The sequence below is a fragment of the Falco cherrug genome, chromosome 9, assembly GCF_023634085.1.
Source record: "Falco cherrug isolate bFalChe1 chromosome 9, bFalChe1.pri, whole genome shotgun sequence".
In the NCBI taxonomy this organism is placed as follows: domain Eukaryota; kingdom Metazoa; phylum Chordata; class Aves; order Falconiformes; family Falconidae; genus Falco; species Falco cherrug.
In genome coordinates this window covers 22,656,315-22,681,437 of record NC_073705.1, presented here as the reverse complement: position 1 = coordinate 22,681,437, position 25,123 = coordinate 22,656,315, and the positions used below count along the sequence as shown (strand labels likewise).

Sequence of the window (25,123 nt, the reverse complement as noted above, 5' to 3'; positions counted from 1 at the left end):
ACCATGCACTGCTGGGTAGGTGTATGATTTTGCAGGATTGGAGCCCACATCCAGGAGTAATTAGCAAGACTGTGCCAATCTTCAGTCCACATCCTGGACTACTGGGCCTGACGCAATGGCTGCACAGTAGGGTATTGTAATTAGCAGAGATGCAACACACCGAGTAATTGGAAAGATAAGGAAATGCCACTCAAGTTTATACAGGGAAAAAATTTCCTTAGATCTAGACAATCTCGTGTCACCATGAAACTTAAGGCTCTTCTGTCGCGGGGGTGTGACAGAGCGCAGCTATTAAGAAGTGGTAATTTCCTTTCGGCAGTGATGAAGCCGTCATTACCGGCGAGGTGAGGGGGGCGCGGGGGCAGCACCCGAGCCCCCGCGGAGCGGCTCGCTGGGGAGCCAGGCCAGGCCCTCCCGGGGGCGGCCCCGGCGGCGAGGCGGGGCGGCCCGGGGTGGGTTCTGCCGGCCCGGGGTGGGTTCCGCCGGCCCGGGCCTGCCCCCGCGGGGCCGCGCCCCACCGCACCGTCCCGCCGCTTTCGCTTTCGCTTCTGCCTCGCCGGAGCCCAGCGCCAAGGCAAGCCCTGGCCCCTTCCCAGCCGCCTGTCCCGCCGCTCGCCTCAGCGAGCCCGCTGCGTCCCCCTGCGCCCCCCGTCCCGCCCGCCGCCCTCCCCTCAGGCGCCTTCCCGCGCTTCCCTGCCGCCCCTCTCCCGGCCACCCTCCTCCCTCCTGCCGGCAGCCGCGGGGCCCGGCCCGCTGCTCGCTGCCCTCCTCTGCCGCCCAGGGGCCGCGGGGGGGAAGGCGGCGGCTCTTCGCTTCGGCCCTTCGGGTGGCTGCGCGGGCTGCAGCCATTTCCTGGGAGAGGGCAGGGGTACTTGCAGTGGGGCTCGCCATGCGGGGGGCTGGTGGCCGTGGCGGTTTGTCCCCCAGTCGGGGCTGCGGGTTCCTGGCCGTGGGGCAGCCCCCGTGCTCCCCCTCGATGCCCACCCGCCGCCTCGCACGCCCCTCGGTGCTGTGTTGGTTTTGAGGTGAATGAATGCGTTCCAAGTTCACACTGGAGTAACAACAAAAAAAACCCAAACTGGTCGAAATACAGCAATTTGTGTGGGAGGCTGCTTAATGTAATGGAAATACCTTTTAATTTCCAGGGAACGCTGCACAACTGTTTGGGGTTTTTTTCCCTGAAAACTGTACACCTGTAATAATCATGAGAACAATATAAAATTAGTATTAAATGTTGTTATAGACAAACAGAGAAATGAAAACCTAAGCTGTCATCCGTGGAAGATAATACAGGAGCTCTCTGGGTGGCTTAGCTCTGGATAGGATTGCAGTTACAAATGTTTTGATACTAGTTGTCCTTGCTTTCTTCCTAACATACTTCTTACCAGACTATGAAAATTTTTCTGTGAATTAATCATAAGATCTTTCACCCTAAAATTTTTATTACTGTTGTTCTTATCCGCAGTTTTTTACAGCGGTGTGAGACAAGTCACTTTTGGTAGCTGACACAGGCTACTACAGAGGACTGAGCAGGTGCGGTGTCATGGCCATTCAAAGCCAGAAGTCCAAAGCCACTCTTACTTGATAAAGTATTAAACAGTGTAACAACCTCACATGTAGCTGGTTTAATGGTTTGGTTTACAGAGGTATTTCTAAAATGATAGCATTCATTGAGGGACACATACTTGCACTTTTATTTGTAGATGTCGGGAGATCAGCATGTTGCTCGCTGTACTGAAGAGGGAGGTGATGAAGATTGCAATGATATAGTTGATGCAAAGCCAGACAGAAGTAGCAGATTCTCACTTTTTGGCAAGTAAGTTACTATTTTTAATCCTTTTACTGTTTTGTCAGCTGTTATACTATACTTCTAAAGGGATTTTGGTGTTCATTTTGCTGAGTCCACAGTGTCATAGATGGTCTGGATAGGGAGATGGTTTATGTTGTATAGGTTTAATATACCTGCTCTGTACCTTAAAGCATCTCTCTATAGTATCTCCCTATAGGGAAATCTATAGTATCTCCCATAAACTTCATTTGGTAGTAAGGGACCACTAAGTTAATTTAGCATCAATTATAGTCCCTCATCTTAAACATTGCCCTTCGGTGGAATTGGGAATTAAATATGCCATTAATTATCTATTTTATTGCATTCAGCTCAGCTAATCTGCATTATTGGAATCCCCTGCTGACTATTTAAGGTTCTTTAAAGCTTGGACGTGCCATCTAGGTTGTAGCACAAAGAAGCCTCACTGAGTCTAAAGATGTAATCCATTACAGAATAAGTTAAAAGCCTTCCATTTTAAAACATAGTAGACTCACTGAAGCGTAAGCTTATATTCATTAAATGTATAGAAAGCAAGAACTATGTACTGCTTGTCTATACTTATGAAAACATTAGATAAATGTAATTGAAAATGCAAAAGATGAAAAAAGAACATGCAAAATTTACAAATACTGTTGAATGTCAGCAAATGGCTGCTTCGCTTTGTAAACCTTCAGTAAGTTTGCAAAGGACACCAAGTTGAGTGGGTGTGTTGATCTGCTGGAGGGTAGGAAGGTTCTACAGGAGAATCTGCAGTAATAGGCCAGGGCCAATTGCATGAGGTTCAACAAGAAGAAGTGCTGCATCCTGCACTTGGGTCACAGCAACTCCACACAACACTATGGGCTTGAGGTGGGGTGTCCAGAAAGCTGCCTGGCAGAGGAGGACCCCGGGGGTGCTGGTTGACAGCCAGCTGAACATGAGCCAGCAGTGTGCCCAGGTCGCCAAGAAAGCCAACAGCATCTTGGCTTGTATCTGAAACTGTGTGGCCAGTAGGAGAAGGGGAGTGATTGTCCCCCTGTACTCTGCACTGGTGAGGCTGCATCTGGAATACTGTGTTTAGTTTTGGGCCTCTCACTTCGAGAGGGATGTAGAGGTGCTGGAGCATGTCCAGAGAAGGGCAGCGGAGCTGGAGAAGGGTCTAGGGAACAAGCCCTATGAGGAGTAGTGAGTGAACTGGGGCTGTTCAGCGTGGAGGAGATTCAGGGGGGACCTTATTGCTCTCTACAACTACCTGACAGGAGGCTGCAGGCAGGTGGGGGTTGGTCTCTTCTCCCAGATAACAAGCGACAGGACAAAAGGAAACAGCCTCAAGTTGTGCCAAGAGAGGTTTAAACTGCATACTAGGAAAAATTTCTTCACCGAAGGGGTGGTCAAGCATTGAAACAGGCAGCCCAGGGAGGTGGTGGAATCACCGTCCCTGGAGAAGTTTAAAAAACACATAGATGCAGTGCTTGGTGCATGGTTTAGTGATGGACTTGGCAGTCCTGGGTTAATGGTTGGATTTGAAGATCTCAAAGGTCTTTTCCAACTTAAATAAATCTTCATGGATTTAGAGAGATTTTATTAGAGGTGTTTATACAAAGACTTGTATTTACAGGCGATGTTTTGATTTTATTTTTACTATTGGACATTCACATTGAAGTGAACAGCATAATTCAGAGAAAGTACGTGGAGAATATAAATTTTTTTTTGCTACTTACTGTATGAGTCTAACAGGGGTAACAAATCTGTAAGAGAAGTGAAGATAGTTCAGTCTTAAAGACTTTTGATGTGCTGTTAAGCAAATCACTTTGTCTCATTTTATCATTCTTCAAATATGTTTTATGATGTGTATGTATATTATTCATTTTTACAGAATCATATCATGCAAAATAGACAATGTAACATTTTTTTCTAAATCTTGCCAAAGGTTTCTTTTAAACTTTATAAAATGTGTGTTTTAATATCTGTATTGGTTGTCTTTATAAGAGGTAATAAGCTAATACTATTATTAAATTATACAACTCAAAGTTAATCATTCCTGAAGGAAAGGCAATAATCAGCATTTCTATCACTTTTTTCTATAAGAATTTTTTCCAATATTTTGGCTATGCATCAGTTTGAGGCATTCATCCTTTGGGAACTCCTTGTAGATACAATTTGAAACATTGTTCTTTAGAAGTGAAAAAATTGTGTAGATTAAATATGAGGTTGAGAAGATTCAAATTAGGTTTTGTAGAAAAAAAAAATAGTCTGAGAAATTTATCAGAGTTTCTTGAAGAAGGTGATGATTGCCTAAAGAGGAACGAGTTGGTTGACAGTGAAGGTCTTAAAAATCCAAGTACAGTAACAAGGTCTTTGTCTTACAGAAACTAAAACTCTTTGGCTTGAAGGAAGATAGGAATGTGAGAGGATAAAGGAAGATGGGATATAATATAAAATTGTGACTGTATTGGAAGAGAAAGTGAATAGAGTGAAATGCTCCTTGTGCCTCACAGGACATCCAATGGAAAGTTCATGCAGTAGGTTTAAAAGAGCCAGTAAGATGTCATTTTCACATAGTGCAGAGTGCAGTTGTGGAATTTAAAGTCACAAGATACACAGACATCAAGATTTTAGATGAGTTCAGAAGAGATGAGATGTATTTGTGGAAGAAAAGTCCAGTAGGAGTATTGATGTTAAAATCTTTGGTGCAAGATGTTCCTAAATCAGTTTTCTGTGAGAATATGTTCTGTATCCAATTTCTTTTGTTTTCTTAAAACTCATTACCAGGCAGTACCAGATACTAGGCTAGATATACTTTTAGTTGGAACCAGCATGGTTCTATGTCTTGACTGCCAAGGCTTCATTTTGGTAACACAAAATTAATACCTGTCAAAGGAAATGTCTAGAAAGCTTTAGATTGACTACAATTTTATGGTCCCTTGTCTTGTTTTAGCAACCCAGTTTTTACTAGCTGTGCAGTGCTTTCAATGAAATTCTACATTGCATTTCATTTATTATTGTTTAAAATATATAAGTTTAATAGGAAAACAATTAACTTGTATTGTTAAATAATCATGTTAATTTTAATTTAAGAGAACAGATCAGTGAGAAACTGGATTCAAAGCTATGCAGAAAGACCAGCTGTTTCCAGTAGCTTCACAGCACCAATTCACCATTCTCTGGCTGTGACTGGAGATTTATCTAGCAAGAGCAGTAAGCAGAAGTAAGGGAAAATCTTATTCACTACAGCATATTTCTCTCCAAGAAGTCTGTGAGCCTGCTTTACCATGGAGGCCACAAGTCTCGGAACAAGCCGTGGAGTGGGCAGGTTCTTTCGGCTGCACCACAGCTTAGGGGAATTACCTTCTCCTTATTTCCTTCTCTTTGAAAAAGTGTACTTAATTAATGTTGGTGGGGGAAATCTGTTGGTGTGGAAAAGGGTTGAAAGCATTAATTTTTGCATTAACAGTTGCTGGTGGTGTTTGGCTCAGGGCTTTGTAGCCACTAGATGGCAGGAGGGTATAAATTTTGTTTACTTCAAAATGTGGACAAAAATTGCGGGGAGTTGCACTCGAGAAAAAAGTTATGTTTCAGAAAGCAGAAATAACAGGGTATGCAGTGGCAAGCTTATGTGCAACAAAATTTTAAAACATGGTTGAACAAAGATTGAGCTGAGGATTTCAAACGGTTATTTTAATTTTTTATGTGATAGTTAGAAACTAATACAATTTTTCCCATATAATTTTTTCTTTTCTATGCTGTATGTGCTCCTGTTACACTTCTGAGGCTTTAGAAAGGGTCTCGCTTCTCTACAGAATGGCTTGTGTCTTCATTTGTTATCTTTTGTCTTTTATTGGAGAACTCTGTTAGGGAGATGGATAGCAGCAAACCTATTTTAGCATCCAGGAAACGTAATGTAACATGAAACAGAATAAAATTGTGGTTCCACTGTACTAAGTAGAGCTAAGATTTCTCTTACTAATGAAAGGGTTTTTTTTTAAAAAAAGCCGCATCTGAAAATTCCCAAGGCTTGGTAGACTTGTACTTACGCTGTCAATAATCATGAGTGTTTGTGGGCTTCAGTGATGAAGTGTAATGCAGAAGAGGGTGGTGGTTAGTAGTATCTAGGTTCCAGTTTTATTCTAATTTAATTGTATAGAACCATTTGTCCTCTGGTTACTTTTTATCTACTCCAGCCCTACTGTCTTATTTTACAGTCAATATTCCCCTTCTCATCCAGAAACAGAAAGCATTATCTAAATACGTATTTAAGAATTCTTACAAACACCTAGTTACAACTGAAACTGTGCAAATCTGTAGTGCCCTTAATGCAGAAACATGAAATATATTATACGAAAATCCCACTGAGGAATTTGAGAGATTTGTAGGGTGCACTGACACATAGTCACCAAGAGTATTTCAGCTGTTTAACACTGCAGACCCAAAATATCTTTAAGGTATTTATTTCTGCCTTAAATATATAGTTTGAGACTTTTCACTGTAAAGTTTGAGACTTTTCATTTTGATTAATTTGAAAGTTTTCTGGAAACATCAGTGTATATATTGTTTTCTGTAGTTCAATAGTTATATATCTACCAGGATTGTAAACTGGTATTTAGATCAAAAAGATTCACAGGTATGTATATTTTCTTTTCATTTGTACAGTGTTTATTTGGGATACAGGTCATCAAAGTGGGGAAGCACAGATGTTACCAAAGCTGTCTATTTCAGTTTCACTACCATTGATTGTCTCCCTGTAGCCCTGTTTCTCAAAATAAATAACTTGTCCTTCAAAGAGTAAATATTTACTTTTGAGATTAAGCCCCAGCTGAACCTCAGCTTTGGAGCTGTAACAGGTGTGGAAAGTGGTCTCTGTTTCAACTGTGGTCTTCTGTTGTTGTTCTCTCTTTTGGGGAAGCTATTTTCCATCCCCTTTTGATTACCAACAGCTTATATTTACTTGATTTGTGAGACACTGCTTTGCGCTAGAACTTTGTGAAGAACAGTTCACAGTGATGCAGATGCATGTATTTTCCAGAGTTGCCCATTTTGTATTTTGGGGGGCATTTGAAAACACTGGGCGTGATCTCTGTAATGGGTTGACCCTGGCTGGACACCAGGTGCCCACAAAGCTGCTCTATCACTGCCCTCCTCAACTGGAGAGGGGAGAGAAAATACAACGAAAATCTTGTGGGTCAAGATAAGGAAAGGGAGAGATCATTCACCAATTACCATCACAGGCAAAACAGACTCAACTGGGGGGAAAATTAATTTAATTTATTACCAATCAAAACAGAGTAGGGTAATAAGAAATGAAACCAAATCTTAAACACACCTTCCCTTCATCCGTCCCTTCTTCCAGGGCTCAACTGTACTCCCTTCCTACGTGTGTTATCCCAGAGGCGCTACCGCTGGCACTGATGGGCTCAGCCTTGCCCAGCGGCGGGTCTGTCCTGAGCCGGCTGGCATTGGTTCTGTTGGACATGGGGCAAGTTTCTATAAGCTTCTCACAGAGGCCACCCCTGTAGCCTCCCTGCTACCGAAATCTTTTAAACCCGATACACTGATCTTATAAATTAATTGCTTACTTTGTAGAAACAGTACTACTGCTAGCACCCTATGCTTATGAAGAATCTGTATTGGCCTCCACTGCATGAATGTCAGCTGTTCCTGCCTTGAAATCAATGTGTTCAAATCCGAATGATGCCTTGAATGATAATTCATCTTTTTATCATAACTTTTGCAGTTATAAAAATGCAGCTCTGTTACAAGTTTTTTTCAGTGACAGAATATTACAGATCTTTAAAAAATAAATATTGCTAAGAAAAGTATCTCTTTTATCCTTAGATAGAGTAAAAATAGCAAGTTACTTTAAAACAAGTAACAGCAGATGGATCATTATCTGAAGTTATGCTCTGGGCTGCAACTCAGAGGTCTGTACTGAGCTCTTGGTTCAGCCTCACATTTCCTTTATGTCTCTAAGCAAATCGCTGTGCACCTTAGTCCATCCTGTAAGTGGGTGATGATCTTTCCTTTCACTACTCTAACACAAAAGTCTAATTTTTTTTATTATTAACGCAATGTAGTTTTAATTTTGTTTGGAGTTTGTGGGTTCTGCTTTGCACAAGCTAAATATCAGTGTATTTCCCCCCAAAGCACTGGACATAAAATTTCAGAAGTAATAGGTTCTGACATCGATAGTCTGTTAAAGTTAATTCCTACAAAGACAATAAGGAAAATTTAATGTAGAGCAACATGGATGTTTCATTTTTATTACTCTCTTTTAAGCCAGAGCTTGGGTTTTTTTTATTATTGCAGTTTTTGTTAGATCTGGGACTCAATCACTGAAGAACACTGCAGGAGTATTTAACAATTAGTGAAAATCGTGATTGGTGCTTGTACTTTCCCCTGGATGTACCACACAGGAAATGCCCAAATATCTTGAAAAAGCACCTAGTCTAATGTGTAAGAACTCATTAATTTGCAGTCAGTATTTCTTTCCAGTCTCCTTACAGACTTTATCTCGTGAAACACAGCAAACAGTGGGTTATCTATAAACTGTATCTGTAGCAATCACAACAGTGAGTCAAGTATCCTAATTCCTTTTTAGTGCAGTAATTTATTTCCTTCATTACAACAAACTCTGGGCTGTCATCATACAAAATTTGGAGGAAAGCTATTAAGTAGTGTCATTTTTAAGCTTTCAAAGGAATCAAAACCAAATTAAGCCAAACGTATAATAAACCAAATCTGTTTAAGGTAAATATATAAGAAATATCATAGAATCATTTAGGTTGGAAAAGATCTTTGAAATAAAGTCCAACCGTTAACCCAGGACCGCCAAGTCCATCACTAAACCACGCACCAAGCACTGTTTCTATGCGTTTTTTAAACTCTTCCAGGGATGGTGATTCCACCACCTCCCTGGACAGCCTGTTCCAATGCTTGACCACCCTTTCAGTGAAGAAATTTTCCTCATACCCAATCTAAACCTCCCTTGGTGCAGCTTGAGGCCTTTCCCTCTTGCCCTGTCGCTTGTTATCTGGGAGAAGAGACCGACCCCCACCTGCCTGCAGCCCCCTGTCAGGGAGCTGTAGAGAGCAACAAGGTCCTCCATCTCTAGAGGCTGAACAGCCCCAGTTCCCTCAGCGGCTCCTCATAGGGCTTGTGCTCCAGACTCTTCCCTGGCTCCATTGTCCTTCTTTAGACATGCTTCAGCACCTCTACATCCCTCTTTATATAGTTCTATGAATTAGAATGCAAAGAGGTTTTGTAAACTGTGTGTTAATTTGCATTATTTACTTAGAAATATTCATTGTCTAAATATTGTACTAATGGCAGATCACAGATCAGGTTTTGAGGGAAGGAAGAAAGACTTACTACAATGTGACGTCTGCGTCCCACCTCCATCTCAAGATCTGCTGTATTTTCCTGCCCTCTTACATAGGAACGGGGATAGAATCAGGGCGATGGGAGCGTGTTTTCCACTTGTCAGCAAAGGTAGATCAGGCCTGCATGACCTCAGCTTGCAGGGTGATAGCTATGAGGGTTTGAATAGCCCCATAGAAAAGTCCAGCGTGACCCACTGCTGACACATGCAAATCTTTGGGCCTGAACACAGAGAGAATCCTGTTTCACTCTGCAATGTAACCCTGAGCATGGTGGGCTCCTAGCATTAGCAAAGAAGATTAGACTTGCTCTTGAGGACAAGCTGAAGCTGTTTTCAGATGCAGTGTGGAGTACCATTTGATGATGAGCCAAGGTACTGTAGAATGTTATTTATCTCCTCCTTTCTCTGCCACCTGTTTGGAAATCTCATGAATGAATACCCTGAAAGAGTTTACTTTCAATGCTTATATCAAGCTAATTATAACTCTACTGGCATTTTGCAGTTGCTACTCCTAGCCAGAATGTTATCTGAGAAACAGTATTTGGAGGGGGTTGCTTTATTTTAATTTCTGTTAATTGCTTTTAGTACCTAATGGTAGATAAGAGAGGCTTCTTTTTTTTTTTTTTCATATAGTTGGTAGTTGTCTATGTATATTATACTACCTAGGATATGATCATGCAAGATTTCAGTTTCTAGAACACCCCTGGAAGGTATGTACGTGCAGGTTTTCTGGAAATGAGCAGAAAGCCTTTCAGCAAACAATATTCTTTATTTGTAAACTGTTACCTTTTGAATGTTAATTGAATATTATGATGCATACAGCGTTGTGAGGCCTGCACAGCAAATATCATCCAGCTAATTAGGAAGCTGAAGCTGAATTACAAATTGATGGTCGAGAGTTTAGAACTTTGTTTTGATCTTCTCTGCTGCAGGCGTTACACCACAAAATTGTCATGTAGGTTGTAAGTTCTACTTGTTAAGTGCACAAAGACTAGGATATTGCTACCTGTTTCCAGTTGTCCTGGGCTGGGTTTCTCTGTTTTACAAGTTCTTAGAGAAGATTCTCCCTCCTAATTGGAGAAGGGTCTGAAATCAAATGGGACAAAAAAGCTACAAGAGTAACACAGGGTCTGAAAAATGTCATGTAGTGAGGATTTAAAATGTATTTAGTTTCTCTAACTAAAGTTTAAAGATAATTTGCTTGCACTATGCAAATATATAGTGTACTATACAAATACATAGGCGATGGATGGTCAGAAGATAGGAGGCACCTTTTGTAAGCAATGGATCATTTAAAAAAAGGCTGGATGTAAATCTAAAAGATGTTCTGCAGTTTAAACAGAAGCTGCAGGTTTATAGTAACTACTGAATAAGGGTTTGTGGCTTGCTTTGCAAGAGATCAAATGAAAAGTGTGTTCACGCTCAGGTCAGTCAGTTACTGCAATTGGCATGTTGTAGCTCACTAGTTGATTTTGTTCATCTCTGAGACTGTTGGAATTGTGAAGCTTTGTGGTAGGTGAGGCCTTACTGTGATTGAAGTTAATACACTTTAGATTGTAGTTGCAAAGGTACTTAAGAGTAGGTATAGTTCACCTGAGTAGCTGCAGTGTGGTAAGCTGTGATATTGACTGTGATAAGTCAAGGTCCCAGAGGCCTTTAGGGCTATAATATACTTTGGGGAAATGCCATATTCTGTGGACTGAAACCCTGTCATTTTTGCAGATGATATTAAATAATCCTTTGCAGGCTGTAGTGGTTTTATCTTTTCAGGGACGCTATGTGCGGTAAACAAAGAATATAGATTCTGTTTCTGGACTGAGAGCCATTGTAAAACTCCATAGTGGACAGTAAGAATATCTTTGTTTCAAGCATTTTTTCCTCCAGGAGGCACATGGCAGTAAGCTACCTCACACCCTCTGGACATAAACATTGTACAGATGTACAAAACAGTGGATTTTGAAATCATTCTCTTGTTTACTGTACACTACTGGCCCCCTGGAAAGAAGACAATCAGCAGCTGTTTTATGAAATAAGTTTGTTTAGGCTCCATTTTGTAATGGAAAAACTAAGGCCAAGAGCTAGGAAGTTGTTTTGAAGTTATTCAATAGCAGAAGCAGGATTCACACTCAGTTCTCTGTCCAGAGCACAACCAAGTGGTTCTTAGTAGGCAACAGAACATATCCCCCCAGTTGAGCATTTTGGTTTGTTTAATACTTTTCATCAAATTAAGCAAGTAAAGAATAGCTAGCATATGATCTTAATAAATATTTCCATGGCTTGTGTTCTACTTTTGGAAGTGATATAGCATGTTCCAGGAAATGCCAGGATTTCTTTAAAAAAATTAAAGCATTTTATTTTGCACATTTTCTGCAAAATCTGTAATAGTATTGCTACATATGTCATAGTAAGATCAAAAGTAGGTTGTTAGTATGATACTGTTTTACTGGATGAATGAACTCTGTCCTATTTTGGGCAAAGAATTTGTTAATGATAGCTTAGATTCCTCCCAGCTCTATTATCTTGATCAGTTCAAGGAAATTATCTCATTATTTACCGAACTCTGTTCTTTCAAGACTGCTACAGCAGTGTTTGCTTTTCAAAATTAGTGTGCTTACAGTAATAAGGAGGGCTTAGGATATCAGTTCCCAAAGAAACAAGAGGTACTGTCTCTATTAGCTTCCTCGTTTCAGGTTCATTCAAACAAAAGGCTTGGCCTCTAGTGACTTTTAAACTGGCGTTGTTTAGTCAGCTGACAAGCTACTTCCAAAGGTGTCCTGAAGAAGTCGGGAACTAATTGGCAGTTCAAAAAGAAGCTGGAGGCTCAATAATTGCTGTGGCCCTGGTCTGAGAACAGATACAAACAGGCATTATTTTACTGCCTGACTAGTCCTGTTGCTTTTAGTAGGCCTGCTCCCAGGAGAAAAGAGGTTGCATTCATCAGGGGCTGCGGTGTTCATGTAGCCCACTTGCTGTTTCCCTTTATTCCACCCTTTCCCCAAAATGACTTTCAACGTTTAGGCCCTTCAGCAGAGTAGTATATGAAGATGTAGGGGTTGCACAGACTTTATATGTCATTGATAAATATGAACTTCAGGCTCCAGTATTATCAGTTTGGCATGTTTCACCATAATTTAAAATTTAACAGGCAAAACAAGACTATTAGAGGGAACAGAAATCTAAGACCATTTGACTGTTTGTCATGTTTTGATGTTCTGGGGTCTTTTTTATATTGTGTTGTTTATGTTTGCTATTCTAAATAACAGCTGTCAGTTTTCATGCCTTTGGTGTAAGACATCTCTTTGCCATGGTAAGCAGCATAGGTGAAACATGTTTAGATGCTTGGGGGGAACTTTTATCTTCAGTTTTCTAGGACCACTTTTCTTCTTTCTTCTAAATGAAGACTTCCTGTTATGTTGAAAAGATTCTGACACTAATATTAGAAAGTTTTTTCTTTCAACATTTATCTGGAGCATATTTAAAAATAGCCTTCTAAGGGCTGGTTATTTTATTGGTGCTAGTCTGTCAAAGTCAGCAGTCATTTGCTAATAACTTTCAGTAGGGAAACTGAAAGTATGCAGTGTTTACTTGAACTTCCTTCTATATAATTAGTATTGCCCCTTTTTCCTCAGGAGATATTTTGCTTCAACTATTAAGCTGTTTTTCAGTTTATCTAGTGGCATATAATTTGAAGGCCTAAGTAACCTTTGCTTAAAAAAAGATTGTGAGGGGAAAGTATTTATTTTCTTGGTTTACAGTTACATTTAACCTCTTTCAAAAGAGTCCTTGGTAAGGTGTTACCTGTCTGAAAAGAGAGAGGTGAAAATTGCACCTGCCATTGGAGTATGTTCAGGAGAAAAGGTTTGTGAGCCCATAGTGTGTGGCAGTCAGTTTGGAAACGGGATTGAGATGTCCCAAATGCCAGTGTCTTCTGCAGTGGCTCCTGTTAATGTTTATCTTGGGTTTCACTTAGTATTCTAGCAAGTAGCCATCTTAACATGTGACTCAGGATCTCACCATCAAACGCAGTGCAATACAGTTGTAATATTTGGTTTAGCCCCTATGATTAATGCTTAGTCCTTATACCATATAATTTATGTTTTCTGATTTTTAACAGTAAAGGAATACTCGGTTTTATAAAAGACAGTTCAAGCAGTGACACATGCTTCTTGTCCAGAAATGTTGCTGCTCTGCCAACCTGATGCAATATTAACAGGAAAAGGCAACAGGATAATCTGTTATTTGCATGCAGCTCTAAATCTGCGTGACACCTTACCAAAATGGATCTGACAAAGAACAAAGAGTTTTCCTTATGGAACTTAAGATCTAAAAAGCTTTAGTCAGGTTTAACAAGTGTCTTTTGCTTGTTATTGCCAATAGGTTTCAAGAGAAAAAAAAAAAAATTCAAAGAGGAGAGAGTGTACAGTAATTAGAGGTGTACTAAATATGGTGAAATTAGACTGGATTAAAAGTATTAAAGCTAGATAAAAGTATTAAAGCTGGCAGTACGAAAAGAAGGTTGTGTAGGAGTAAGACATATTAATGCATGATCATCAGAAAGCATCAGACATGAATAGACCACTAATTATTGAGACTATGGTAGAAACATAGAACAGAAAGAACGCTGAACCTTGATTTGTCTAATTTATGAATTCTGTTTCCGTATCACTTCTTTTGGAAGAATAACTCTGAATTGGTCTCCAGTACACTCAGTTTTACTACACATAGTTTGGTGATGCTTTGTGAATTCAAATGTAATCCTCTGCATTTTCATTGTTTCCTGTTTATCCTTTAACTACCTATTTTTTTTACAAAATGAACCCAATCCAGGATTCTACCTCAGGAGAGCAAACATAGTACTTGTGATGAGCAGTAATCACAAACACCATTTATACTGTGCATGCAATAATGGAAGGGGGGGGAGGGGGGTTAGACAGAAAGAGCAGCATAGAGCCACACAAACTGCATAAAATTAAATCAGCAATATAGGTATGTAAGTTTCTTCAGAGGTCTTAAAATTATTTGTATTGTAAATCAATGGGGAATTTATTCAAAGGAAGCCTTTAAATAGGTCCCCAAATGTAAGACTCACGAGGGAAATGTCTCAGTTGTTTGTAATACAATAAAGAGCATTTCAGTTTTAAGACACCTTGCATCCCACCATATTAAGTTGATGCAAGTTCTGGTGGATGTCAATGGATTACCTGAGGTTTCTACTATGGACTCTGTCACTTTACCTCTGCTGCAGTCTTCTTGCCTGGACTCAACAGAAAGGCTGACAATGTGACAGAAACTAGAATAAAACTATTCTCCAGTGCCAAAAAGCACAGGGACTCCAGATGGGGTCCTGAAATGTTGTATTCTGTAAAGACAGCATGTTTTTTAAGGCAATTTTTCTTTTTAACAGAAACCTGTTAACAGTCATTCAAAAATGATATATGATTGCACAATGCATTAAAGAAGCATGCCAGAGTAAAAACTATTATAATGTTCTGTGTATTCCTTATGAAGTAAAGCCCACTGAAATTGATAGAGCAAGATAGAGTTCTCTTCTTTTGTGTGTGTGTACTTCAAATAGAAGTGAATGTAATCAATTTAGCCTTTTCCACCCAATTATGAATGGCAGCTTCCTTAAATTGAATAGTATCTTAATTGTAGAATTATTTTTTACGCTTACATTTTGCAGTACAGCAACAAAAGTCCCTAACTTTCCCAGGAAAGGGATTATAGCTGTTTGCAAAGCCCACATATCCCTCTGTAATACAATTTTTAGAGTTCATTTTGATTAACACATTGATTTCCTCTTAGAAAAGCAAACAAACAGGAAAAAAACAAATGGGAAACTCCTCCCATCCTGTGATGTGATGGCGATGATTGTGAAATTTGTCTTTATTCAGCTAATCCTCTGTGTGTAAGGCTATTTAAGTGGCTTCTTTTCCAGGGATATCTGTTTCTTCTGTGTGCTGTCACATTGATTTGAAGGCCAAGCAGCTCATGTTTTCAGAAGAGCTCTGTTGTCTGTCAGTTACTATCATCCTCTTTTTAATCATTGTTAATGTTGATGTTTAGTAAATGGATTGGTATAACAGTTTTTACTCTGGAGACTTTTTCATGCACTCTTCTCTTGAGACCTTTCCCTGCATTATGCTACTGCTCTTCTAAGGGGAGTCCATATAGCTACAGCAGACCAGCCCTTTTAGAGCAGAAGGGGTTTTTTCCACTCACTGGCTACCTGGCTGTAGCAGGTGGGGGAGATGATGAGAGACTGCAACAAGCAAGGAAGCCATTCTCCTGCACATGGCTTCTCAGTATGTTGGATGTCATACTAATACACAGTGGCAAAGTAAGTGCAGGGAGATGCCAGTAGGAAAGAAGCAAAAGGAGAGGAAGTATCAGTTGCTAAGAGACACTGCTTTCAGGAAAATTGTTATTGAAAATAATCTTTAGGTATAATTAAATGTTAACAGAGGTATTTTTGTCCCTAAATCTTGATATCCATACATACTGACATCAAAATTTACCCAAAGTGTAACGGAAAAGAAAGTTTGTTGTGATAAGTAGCAGTGCTTTAGACAATCAGGTTCACTACTGGTGCAAGTGACTTTGACAGAATTTTAGCCCCCCATGGTGGTAAGAAATTTGGCCTTTATTATTTAAAAGTTTGGTAACAAAATCATAAATTGTATAGGTAACTTTACATTTGAATTAATATTTGAAAAGTGTGAAGCTGATAATAATGGTTTTCCCAGAGCTGACACTGACTTGATGAAATCCCATTCCCAGACATACTGTTGTCAAACCTAAGGCCTGGATTTAGAGACACAGTAAAAGTGAAAATGTGCGAGCTGTATGAGGGTGCCAGAGTGGAGTTTTAGTTTTGCTGAACTCTTCACTCCAGAGAGAGAACATGAAATGTGTGAGAGCACTGATAGGGAGAATATTTCTGTCTAAGGGAAAGATCAGTTACTGCTAGTGGAATAAGGAGTTATGGTGTAGCTGTAATTAAAAGCTGAAAAAAAGAGTAAGCAGTCATAAAATTCAAGTTTCTATTTAGTCTGGGCAAGTTTGAATCCCAAAAGAGGGAAACTGAAGACAGTGGATGTCAGAGAAGCAGGATGAAATAAAACTAAGCGCAAATAGTTTAAAACATTTTATAACACCACACAGCTAACCTGTGGAAGCCCTTTTGGTAAATATGGTGGTTAGAAAGCCTGGTAAGAACAAGAGCAGTAAACATTTATATTAACAAGTGTCCAGTTCAAAGCTTAGAAAATAAAAAATTAGCTGCAAAGGTTTAGGCTTTCAGTCATAAGCCAGCCTGTCACTGACAAGGCATTTCCCTGAAGGACTGATCAGTAGATAATTATTACTTTAGTAATACATTTACATTAGTCATTATTTGCATTTATGTTTACATTAGTCATTAGTACAAGGTCTGACTTAGCTTGTTGAGACTAAAGAGTTGTACCTTTATACTGTCAGTTTAGGCCAGTCAAGCAATTCCCATATTGTGCTATGTTGGCACAGAAAAAAAGGAATTGTCAAAGAGCAACTTGTGTTGGGACTGCAGGCCCAAGAGATGTATACTCCACAACCTTTGTTTCCTTAGTCATTCTGTTTGGACACGTACCAAAAGATTTCTGGAACTTTTTGTTGTCTGCCAGTAAAGAAATTATATGTGTGACCTTACAAAGCATGCTGTGGTTGCTTAGTATCTTGTTAGCCTGTTCAGCTTGGAAGGAGTCTTTAGGACAAAACCGTACTACCCCTCTGTAAAGGAATGAGGAAATGGTAAGAGCTATGTGTGCCACCATGCTGATGGGGATGGTCTGTGATATTGGACATTGGCCAACGCAGAGCTTCTGGTGTATTTTTGGGAATACCAGCAGAAGGCCCAAATCTTTCTGCATGAATGAGTGCAAACTAATGAACTCAGAAGCAAAGCGGTTTCAGAGAAGTTGTGTGGCAACGATATTGTGCCGCTTAACCCCAGCTGCACTTTTCAGTGAGACTTTTTGTAGGGTCACATAGCTGCGCGAGTTCTGCACTAGAATTAGATCGCTTCCAGCACTTCAGGAGAGCAAATAGTGCATCATCTGCCCCAAGTGTTCACAACTGCTCATGGGTTGAACATAAACAGAAATTTGTGTACAATCCTCTTGAAAATACCCTATTGTGTGCAACAGCCACTGTTAGTCATTCAGCATTTTCAGGAAGTCAGTGAAGCCCGATAAATCTGTAGAAACTTGAATCCAGTGTGGGCTAAGGAAATTAGCCTCGTCATCGACCTGAGTGGTTATTTGTTGTTTTTAAATTTCTTTTTCTCCCTTTGCCAGAGTGCTGTCTAGTGATGTAGGACCAGGGGGAATTTTAGGCTAAAATAAGAATCCAAGACCTCTTTGAAAGTCAAATGTAATATTAACATCATACAGTTGTGTATAATTCTCTAAAATGTTAAAACCTTTTCTTGAGGCAAAGGATATTTAATTATTTCTCCCAGAGCCCTCAAGAAGCAGTATGCAAGGAGAATACCAATACTTGTGATTTGCCAGAAAAACACTGTACTTCCAGTGTATCAGACAAAATCCTCAAGTATGTATGATTCAATGTCTTGTTTTGTAGTATCTAAGAAAAGTCTGAGAGAAGGGGATACTAGGATGGTCACATGTAAAAACAGTACAGAGAAAACCTGCCAGGTGCAGCTATTTAATTTGGCCCTTTATAAAAGAACATGAGGACGCTGAAAGATAAGAAGAAGCTGTTAAAAAAATTAATTGCAGTAGCATTTAAACACAATGAATCATCTGGAGAAGGTTTATTATAGTTTCCAATTAGTCTCATCCTTTAGTAATAAAAGAGAGGACACTTAAAGCTAAAATACAATTGTTAAATCAGGTAGGTAAGGAAGTGGTTTACATAAATAGCATTTAATCAATTCGCACCAATCTCATGTCTACAGGCTATTATTGAAGCAAATAGCTTAGTAATTCTTTAGAAAGATGTCAGAGTGAGAATAGTGAAAGTACTTAATTGAGATTATGGGGAAAATCTAATTTTGTTAAAATCAAACTGTATTATACAGTTATTTGTGCTGCAAAAGTAGGTTATGTTTTCCTCTCAGACATCAGTAATAAATACTATTTGGTCCAGCGTTCTGCTTCCAATAAGAGAGGTACTGATAACTTCTGCTGCACTTTCCTGAGTATTGTTTCTACCTAGGCTTGCTTCAAAGCTTGTTTATAGTCCTGAGGTTGAATCAGACACCTTATAAGCTCTCATTGGCCTCAGTTCTGCTTGAGGAGATCTTAGCAAATTTTGAAGCCGCCTGCTTGGACCAAAAGTCCACGTCTAACAGCAAGTACTGCTGAGTTCCTCATGTTTATACTCCAGCTGTGCATGTTGGCTGTAATTGATTTGTTCTTAATACTTCATTTAGAATAAATCAGTGAGCAAAGTCTCTGCTATCCCTTTGCATCTCTTTCTAATCCAATCTAAGACTCCCACACATAGCAGAAAGATCAGTACACAATTATATTAACAGAAAACATTTGTAGCTCATTTTGGTTTGGTTTGGTTTGATTTTTAAGTGAGCTTCAGGTATTGATTACACTAAAATGTGCTTAAGTTTTTTTGCATAGGTTCAGACTGATGTTTGGCAGTCTAGTTCAACACATGAGCTGCTCACATCAATAACCTTTATCATGAGAAACTACCTTTTGCTCAGTCTTTTCCTAATTCAGAGAAATTTGGAAAGATTGTGATTCAGTAAACAAGTCCTTTCACATGACTGGGTGAACTGCATATCTTCTTGTGCTTGGAATAGTTATTAAGGGAGTTCTGTCTGTCCTTCCATGGATTATTCATGGTGAAAGTAAAGTATGTCCAGAACCATCGTTTGCAAAAGTTTACTGCCAGCCTGACTTCATGGTTAGGCCATTTGTTTTATCTGTGGGGCAGGACCTATGTATACTACTGTTGGTTGCGGTTCAGTCTAGGGTCATTTTACCATCATCAGAATCCAATCACATACAATAATCACTTCATGCAAATCACGAGATCTTTATGCCTGGATCATGAAAATAAACATTAGAGAAGAAAAAATATCAGGTAGGGCTGCCAAATGGTTTGCGTTAAGATAAATAGGCACACTGCATGTGACTGGCCACTAACAATGATTTCATTTGATTCACCTAGAAAAAAGAAGAATGGAGAAGAAGAACAGCCAAAGTCCTCTCTCAGTAATCAGTACCGAATTGTTACACCCACATTCCAGTATAATATGGACTACAAGAAAGTTGGCAAATGTATTATTATAAACAACAAAAATTTTGAAGACAAAACAGGTAATGTTCTTCCTTTGATAATACTTACTACAGACCAGAATTTTTATACTTTCATTAATGAATAAGCATTTTATTTTTAGGACATGGAATTTTAATGAATCTATTTATCTTTTTTAAGAAATAGTTGTTACTACAATTTATTCCTGTTCTTTAACGGTTACGTTAGAGTGGCTTTTTGCAGCTTCTTTGCAGTATGTGTTTCAAAGAGTATGTCACCTTGCTCCACCAACTTCCAACTAAACCTTTGTCCCAGAGTTTAAAGCTGTGTTGTTAAAATTTGAACTTCAGCATCTGCAGCCCATGTTCTAACTTCTCTGTCCCTGAGCTGCAGCTTTGTGCTACAAAACTTAGTAGCTGTAGGTGTGCTCTGCTCGCACTCCTGCATTTAACTTTTCAGACCATGTACGGTTTCAAAGCAGATACTTGTGGTCAACTTCGTAGGTCTTTTCCTGTATATTTGGCAAACATACTAAATGAAGTGTTTACTCCACATAATTTATATCGGTTTCTTTTATGTGGGTGTCATAGGGACTCTTTTCAACAATTTTTCCTTGGGGTGCTTTAGGCATATGTTACACTGCATAACCAAAAGGAGATAGAACCATCCACAGAGGTCCTATGTTGCAAGGTACTAGAGGCAGGCCAGCATCTTTCTGGGTAAGATAACTTGTTAACACCGAACCTTGCATTATTTTGCATTAAAACAAATCTCACCCTTTGTTCTCAGTGCTGAGAATACTGTTAGAGGATTGTTTTAAAATCATGTCACCATGACATTGTTTTGGTTTAGTAATTATAAACCTAAAAATTTACCTTTGAACACGTGAGTTATTTTGAATTGTGTAATGTGCAATCAACCATATTCTTTGTTTTCTGGCAGGAATGGGTACACGCAATGGCACTGACAAAGACGCTGGAGATCTAGCGAAGAGTTTTAGAAATTTAGGTTTTGAGGTTTACACATACAATGACCGAAGCCGTGATGATATGGAAAAATTACTGAAACAAGGTAAAAATACAGAATCATAGAATAATTTAGGGTGGAAAAAACCTCTGGAAGTCGCCAAGTCTACCCCCTACTCAAAGCAGATCGTATTGGAACAGATTGCTTAAGCCCTGCTACATGCAATATTCCGTATAGCAGGATTTGGCTGAATGGATTAGGCTTAATTCCACACCTCTTCCTCCAACATCATTTCAGAAATACACAGCTTTCTTGTTATGTTAGGTGAAGTGCCTGTTGTATTAGATGGAGTCCAGCCTGTTGACTCCAGTGGGCCGAACTCAGAGTCAAGTGAAGGATGTATTCATGTATTCAAGGTACTCATCACATCACTAAAAAGTGAGTTGTGTCACCTTTGTCCATTCCTCCTTGTGCCTTCCAGTAGAAGCCCAATGTATATTTAGTCTCAGAAAAATGTGTTTGCTAAATACAATTTTCATTAAAATGTTGCTTCCTTTTGGCTAAGAAGTATTTGATTTGCAGCTGCTGAGGAGAACCACAGTGATGCCGCTTGTTTTGCCTGTATCCTTCTAAGCCATGGGGAAGAAGGGCTCATCTATGGCACTGATGGACCCATGGCTATCAAGAGTTTGACTGCACTATTCAGAGGAGACAAGTGTAAAAGCCTTATAGGCAAACCCAAATTATTTTTCATTCAGGTAAGAGCCCTATGGTAGACATAATGTCCTACTGCTGCACTGGGGAAAACGTGCTATGTTGGTTGCCTGCTGTAGAACAGCCCTGTACATTAACTTACAGAATCTTGCTGGAGGTTTTGTAGAAACGTGTTTGAGAGAAGTGGACTATGGGTGACTTCCATTGTTTGTTTTGAAAAGATAATTGATACGCAAGATTCACAGATGTAAACATGTTCTCATTGTAATTTTGTACATGGCTTCTCTTTGTGTGTGGCAATATATAAACTTAAAAACAGAAACGGAAACTCCCTCTTGTTCAAACAGACCTGAGGACAGTACGTGATTATCAATAGAAACACTACTGTCCAGGTCTCTGAATAAAGGCTGTCTCTACCAAATACTGCTTTCTGCTAAAAGAAATATTTTTTTCTCTCCCTCAGTAGCCTAAAATTTTATATTATTGCATTAACATATAATGAATTGTATATTATTTAAGCTTTTAAAGACAGCTGTTTGAAACACCATGGGTCTGAATTCTCTTTTTTATCATAGTATTATATATGTATGGGAGTTGCAGCGGATGTGGTTTTCCCTAAGCTGTTCCATCAATTAATCCTCAACCTCAAAGTGAAAACTGTCTATTTTAGACTCTTCACACTACTAAAGTGATGTTTCTCTTAATTACAAGTTTGAAATGGGTACTTCATTGCCTTTAAAATTATCTTAATAAAGGCAACCAACTCCTGTTATGTAAGCCCATCAGACATGCTGGTTTTTGCAAAAGCTGTCAGTCAAAGCTGCTGATCAAGAGCTGAAACTTGCCAGCCTGGACTGTGGTCCCCATGTGCCCTTTAGCTAAACCCCATGATTAAGAGGAAACTAAGAATAAATGGAAAAATGTTAAAAATGCAATATACTTGAAAAGGGTGGTCAAACCCTGGAACAGGTTGCCCAGTCTCCATCTCTGGAGATATTCCAAACCCAATTGGACATGGTCCTGGGCATCTGCTGTAGCTGTCACTGCTTGAGAAGGGGGATTGGGCTAGATGATCTTGGGATGTGATTTTGATTTTGTTGTTCTGTGAAATGTAATGCTACAGCAGTGCATGTCAGGAACCAAAGACAATGTGTAGTCCATGTAAAGAAAATGTCCAGAAGTCACAGTGCACAAGAAATTATATAATAATGGAGTGCTGAGGATGCCTGTAGACTACTAAAATTAATCATGGTTAGCATAAGCTAATGCTGACTTGGTATTTTGACTGTCCACTGGGTTCCACAGTCTGCAACACAGTACTATAGATAAGTAATTTTATCACTGAACAATTGGATGTCCCTCACAATTGCACTTCTGCTTCTAATACATGCAAAGTACTGCTTAAACCTGTATTGATTAAAAAATGTTAATGAATACTTATTTTTATAACACTTAGTTTCTCCTTACTGAATAATTTCTCTTTGTCTTCACTGCTTTCAGGCATGCAGAGGCTCTGAATTTGATGAAGGTATACAAACTGACTCGGGACCTGCAAATGACACTCTGGAAACAGATGCCAATCCAAGATACAAAATCCCAGTAGAAGCAGATTTTCTGTTTGCGTATTCCACAGTGCCAGGTAAAGAAAAGGTGGTCAGTGTGGGGACAGAAGCCAAAAAGCATCACCCATATTGATTTATTGTAGACTGACCCTCATTGATGATACATTGTACACTGATGGACAAAACGCCAAGGCCCAGTGTATGTTGGGCCAGTGTGTTGTATCCACCTCTTTTACTCTAGTTACAGTGGCAATGGGAGAAAGCCCAGATTTGGCAGGTGAGAAGACACAGACATGACAGATGATGAACTCAGTACTACTATTTTCTGGGAATCGTGCCCTTCCATGTCCCAGTGTAGAGAGTATGTTGAATATGTGATGAAAACAGGAAGGGGAACAGTTCCAGTACAAAACTTATTCTTCAAGAGGAAGAACATAAAATCTTACTGCTTGCAGTTTCCCAAATGCAAAAATACAGAATGGTACTTCAATAATGTGAGGTTTGGAGAGTTAATACTCATTCTCCACTTTAATGAAGTAGGATATGTGACACAAATGATGAGAATTAAACTTTCTGTGTGGTCATTGTTACTCTTTGCCCAGAATCTTTCACACAAATTAGTACATATCTCTCTGCCATTCCGTTCTTCGACACAAGATAATTAAAAAAAAAAAAAAAAAAAGAGGAAAAATAACCCTGTGTACTTTCTTATCTGTCTTTTCTGTAAGGTTATTACTCCTGGAGGAATCCTGGAAGAGGCTCCTGGTTTGTGCAGTCTCTGTGCTCTGTGCTAAATGAGCATGGAAAACAGCTTGAGATCATGCAGATCCTCACACGAGTCAACTATGTGGTTGCCACAAATTTTGAATCACAGTCTGATGATCCACGCTTCAGTGAGAAGAAGCAGATTCCCTGCGTGGTCTCCATGCTCACTAAGGAACTTTACTTCTGAAAGCACATTTTAATGCAGCTGGTGATGAAAGATCAGCATATGGTTTTGGGTGGAGATTTGATTATAAACTGGAGTAACACATTTTTATTTACAGAAATGTAATTACGCTAGATTTTTATATTGTGTAAGCTGGGGTGTCTGATGGATGGGCAATATGCAAGATTTTAAAGAAGAAATAAAATGCTGTGGGCCAACCTGACAGCTAATACTAATTCTGTATCTTGATTCCTCTTAGTGTGGCTGTCATGATTTGTGGCTACTGAAGATGTTCTGAGAGTCAGCTAACTGACCTGTAAAGGTTTATTCCAGAAAACAGATTGTAAATTAAGAACAAAAAAAATTAATCATGAGACTTCATCTTCTCTTTCACTGCTAGCTCATGGAACCGTAACTTCCTCGGAGATATCCAAAGAGCATCATATTATGGGTATGTCTGGTGATGAAACAGTTTGTAGCTATTTTAAGGTGTGTTTCTTAGTCTAATATATTCATTTCCTTTTTATGAACACTATTAATGAAGAGTAATGGTTGCTCTGTGCCTTATCTGGAAGTCAATTTATTTAGTTATTGCTCTAGCGTAAGACGGATAAATAAAAAAAATAAATCAGTGTTTGTAGATTATTGACCTGAATAGCATGGAAATGTAACAAATAGAAAAATAAAAATGAAAATCTTTGTAAAAATTTGGCAAACTGTAATTGGATGATACCTTAAGTGCCATTGTAAAGCTTTTTGCCTTGCATACGGCAATTAACTGATAGAATGGCCTGAAACAGTTTTTCTGCTTACAGAAACAAAAGTCTGCTTGTTGATTCAGAAGTTTTGAACCAACAGAAAGTTAATGCCAAAGTTTTATTATAAAACATTAAAATTTAATGTTGAAATGGTAGAATTACATGTCCCAGTAACATCTGTATGTTTAGATATAGCTTCTATTTGTGAGGAATTTTGCCAAGATGGGAAATAATACTTGAATCAGAAACCAGAAGTGCCTTTTTAGCGACTGTATGGTCTTGATTTTGTATTTTGGAGTTATGTTGGTGATGTTTATATTCCTACTTTTTATATTTTCTTTAAAGTTGGTAGCTAGCTCAAAAAAGTAAGTTTAGTGATTTGGTTAAATTGATAAATGGATCAGTTGTTCACCCTTTTTCCAGTTAACGTACTCAATACTCTTTTGAAATCTTCTAAGAAAATAAGTGCATACTATTAAAGCCAAGTTACAAAATTAGTAAATTAATGTTGTTACAAATATTTTGGCATATTGAGGTATATATTTTTTTCCATAAGTCAAATTTATAGTTATTTGAATTAAATGAATGATTGTTTTATGGACGTCTTGAGCATGGAATCAATAAAGACCTTTTTTTTAATTTCCTATGAATATCTGCATGTTTTTCACTCAGTCTGGTGAAGTGAAAACCAACCAAAATACATCCCAAAACCTCTCTCAGCCAAGAATGGAGATG

The 25,123-nt window shown here is 39.0% G+C and overlaps 1 protein-coding gene across 2 annotated transcripts; it reads left to right on the top strand.

The window, feature by feature from the left end:
- Positions 1–428: 428 nt before the first annotated feature.
- CASP7 (caspase 7) lies at positions 429–25,034 on the top strand. Of its 2 annotated transcripts, none has more exons than XM_055720801.1 (7): positions 429–574; positions 1,704–1,816; positions 19,374–19,522; positions 20,403–20,531; positions 21,009–21,184; positions 22,641–22,779; positions 23,431–25,034. In XM_055720801.1, exons 2-7 carry the CDS (start codon positions 1,704–1,706, stop codon positions 23,652–23,654), a joined length of 930 nt encoding a protein of 309 aa, XP_055576776.1. In that variant the 5' UTR covers positions 429–574; the 3' UTR covers positions 23,655–25,034. The 2 variants fall into 2 exon arrangements, with proteins under 2 accessions (XP_055576776.1, XP_055576777.1); XM_055720802.1 differs by lacking the exon at positions 429–574 and adding an exon at positions 1,005–1,025.
- Positions 25,035–25,123: the final 89 nt, after the last annotated feature.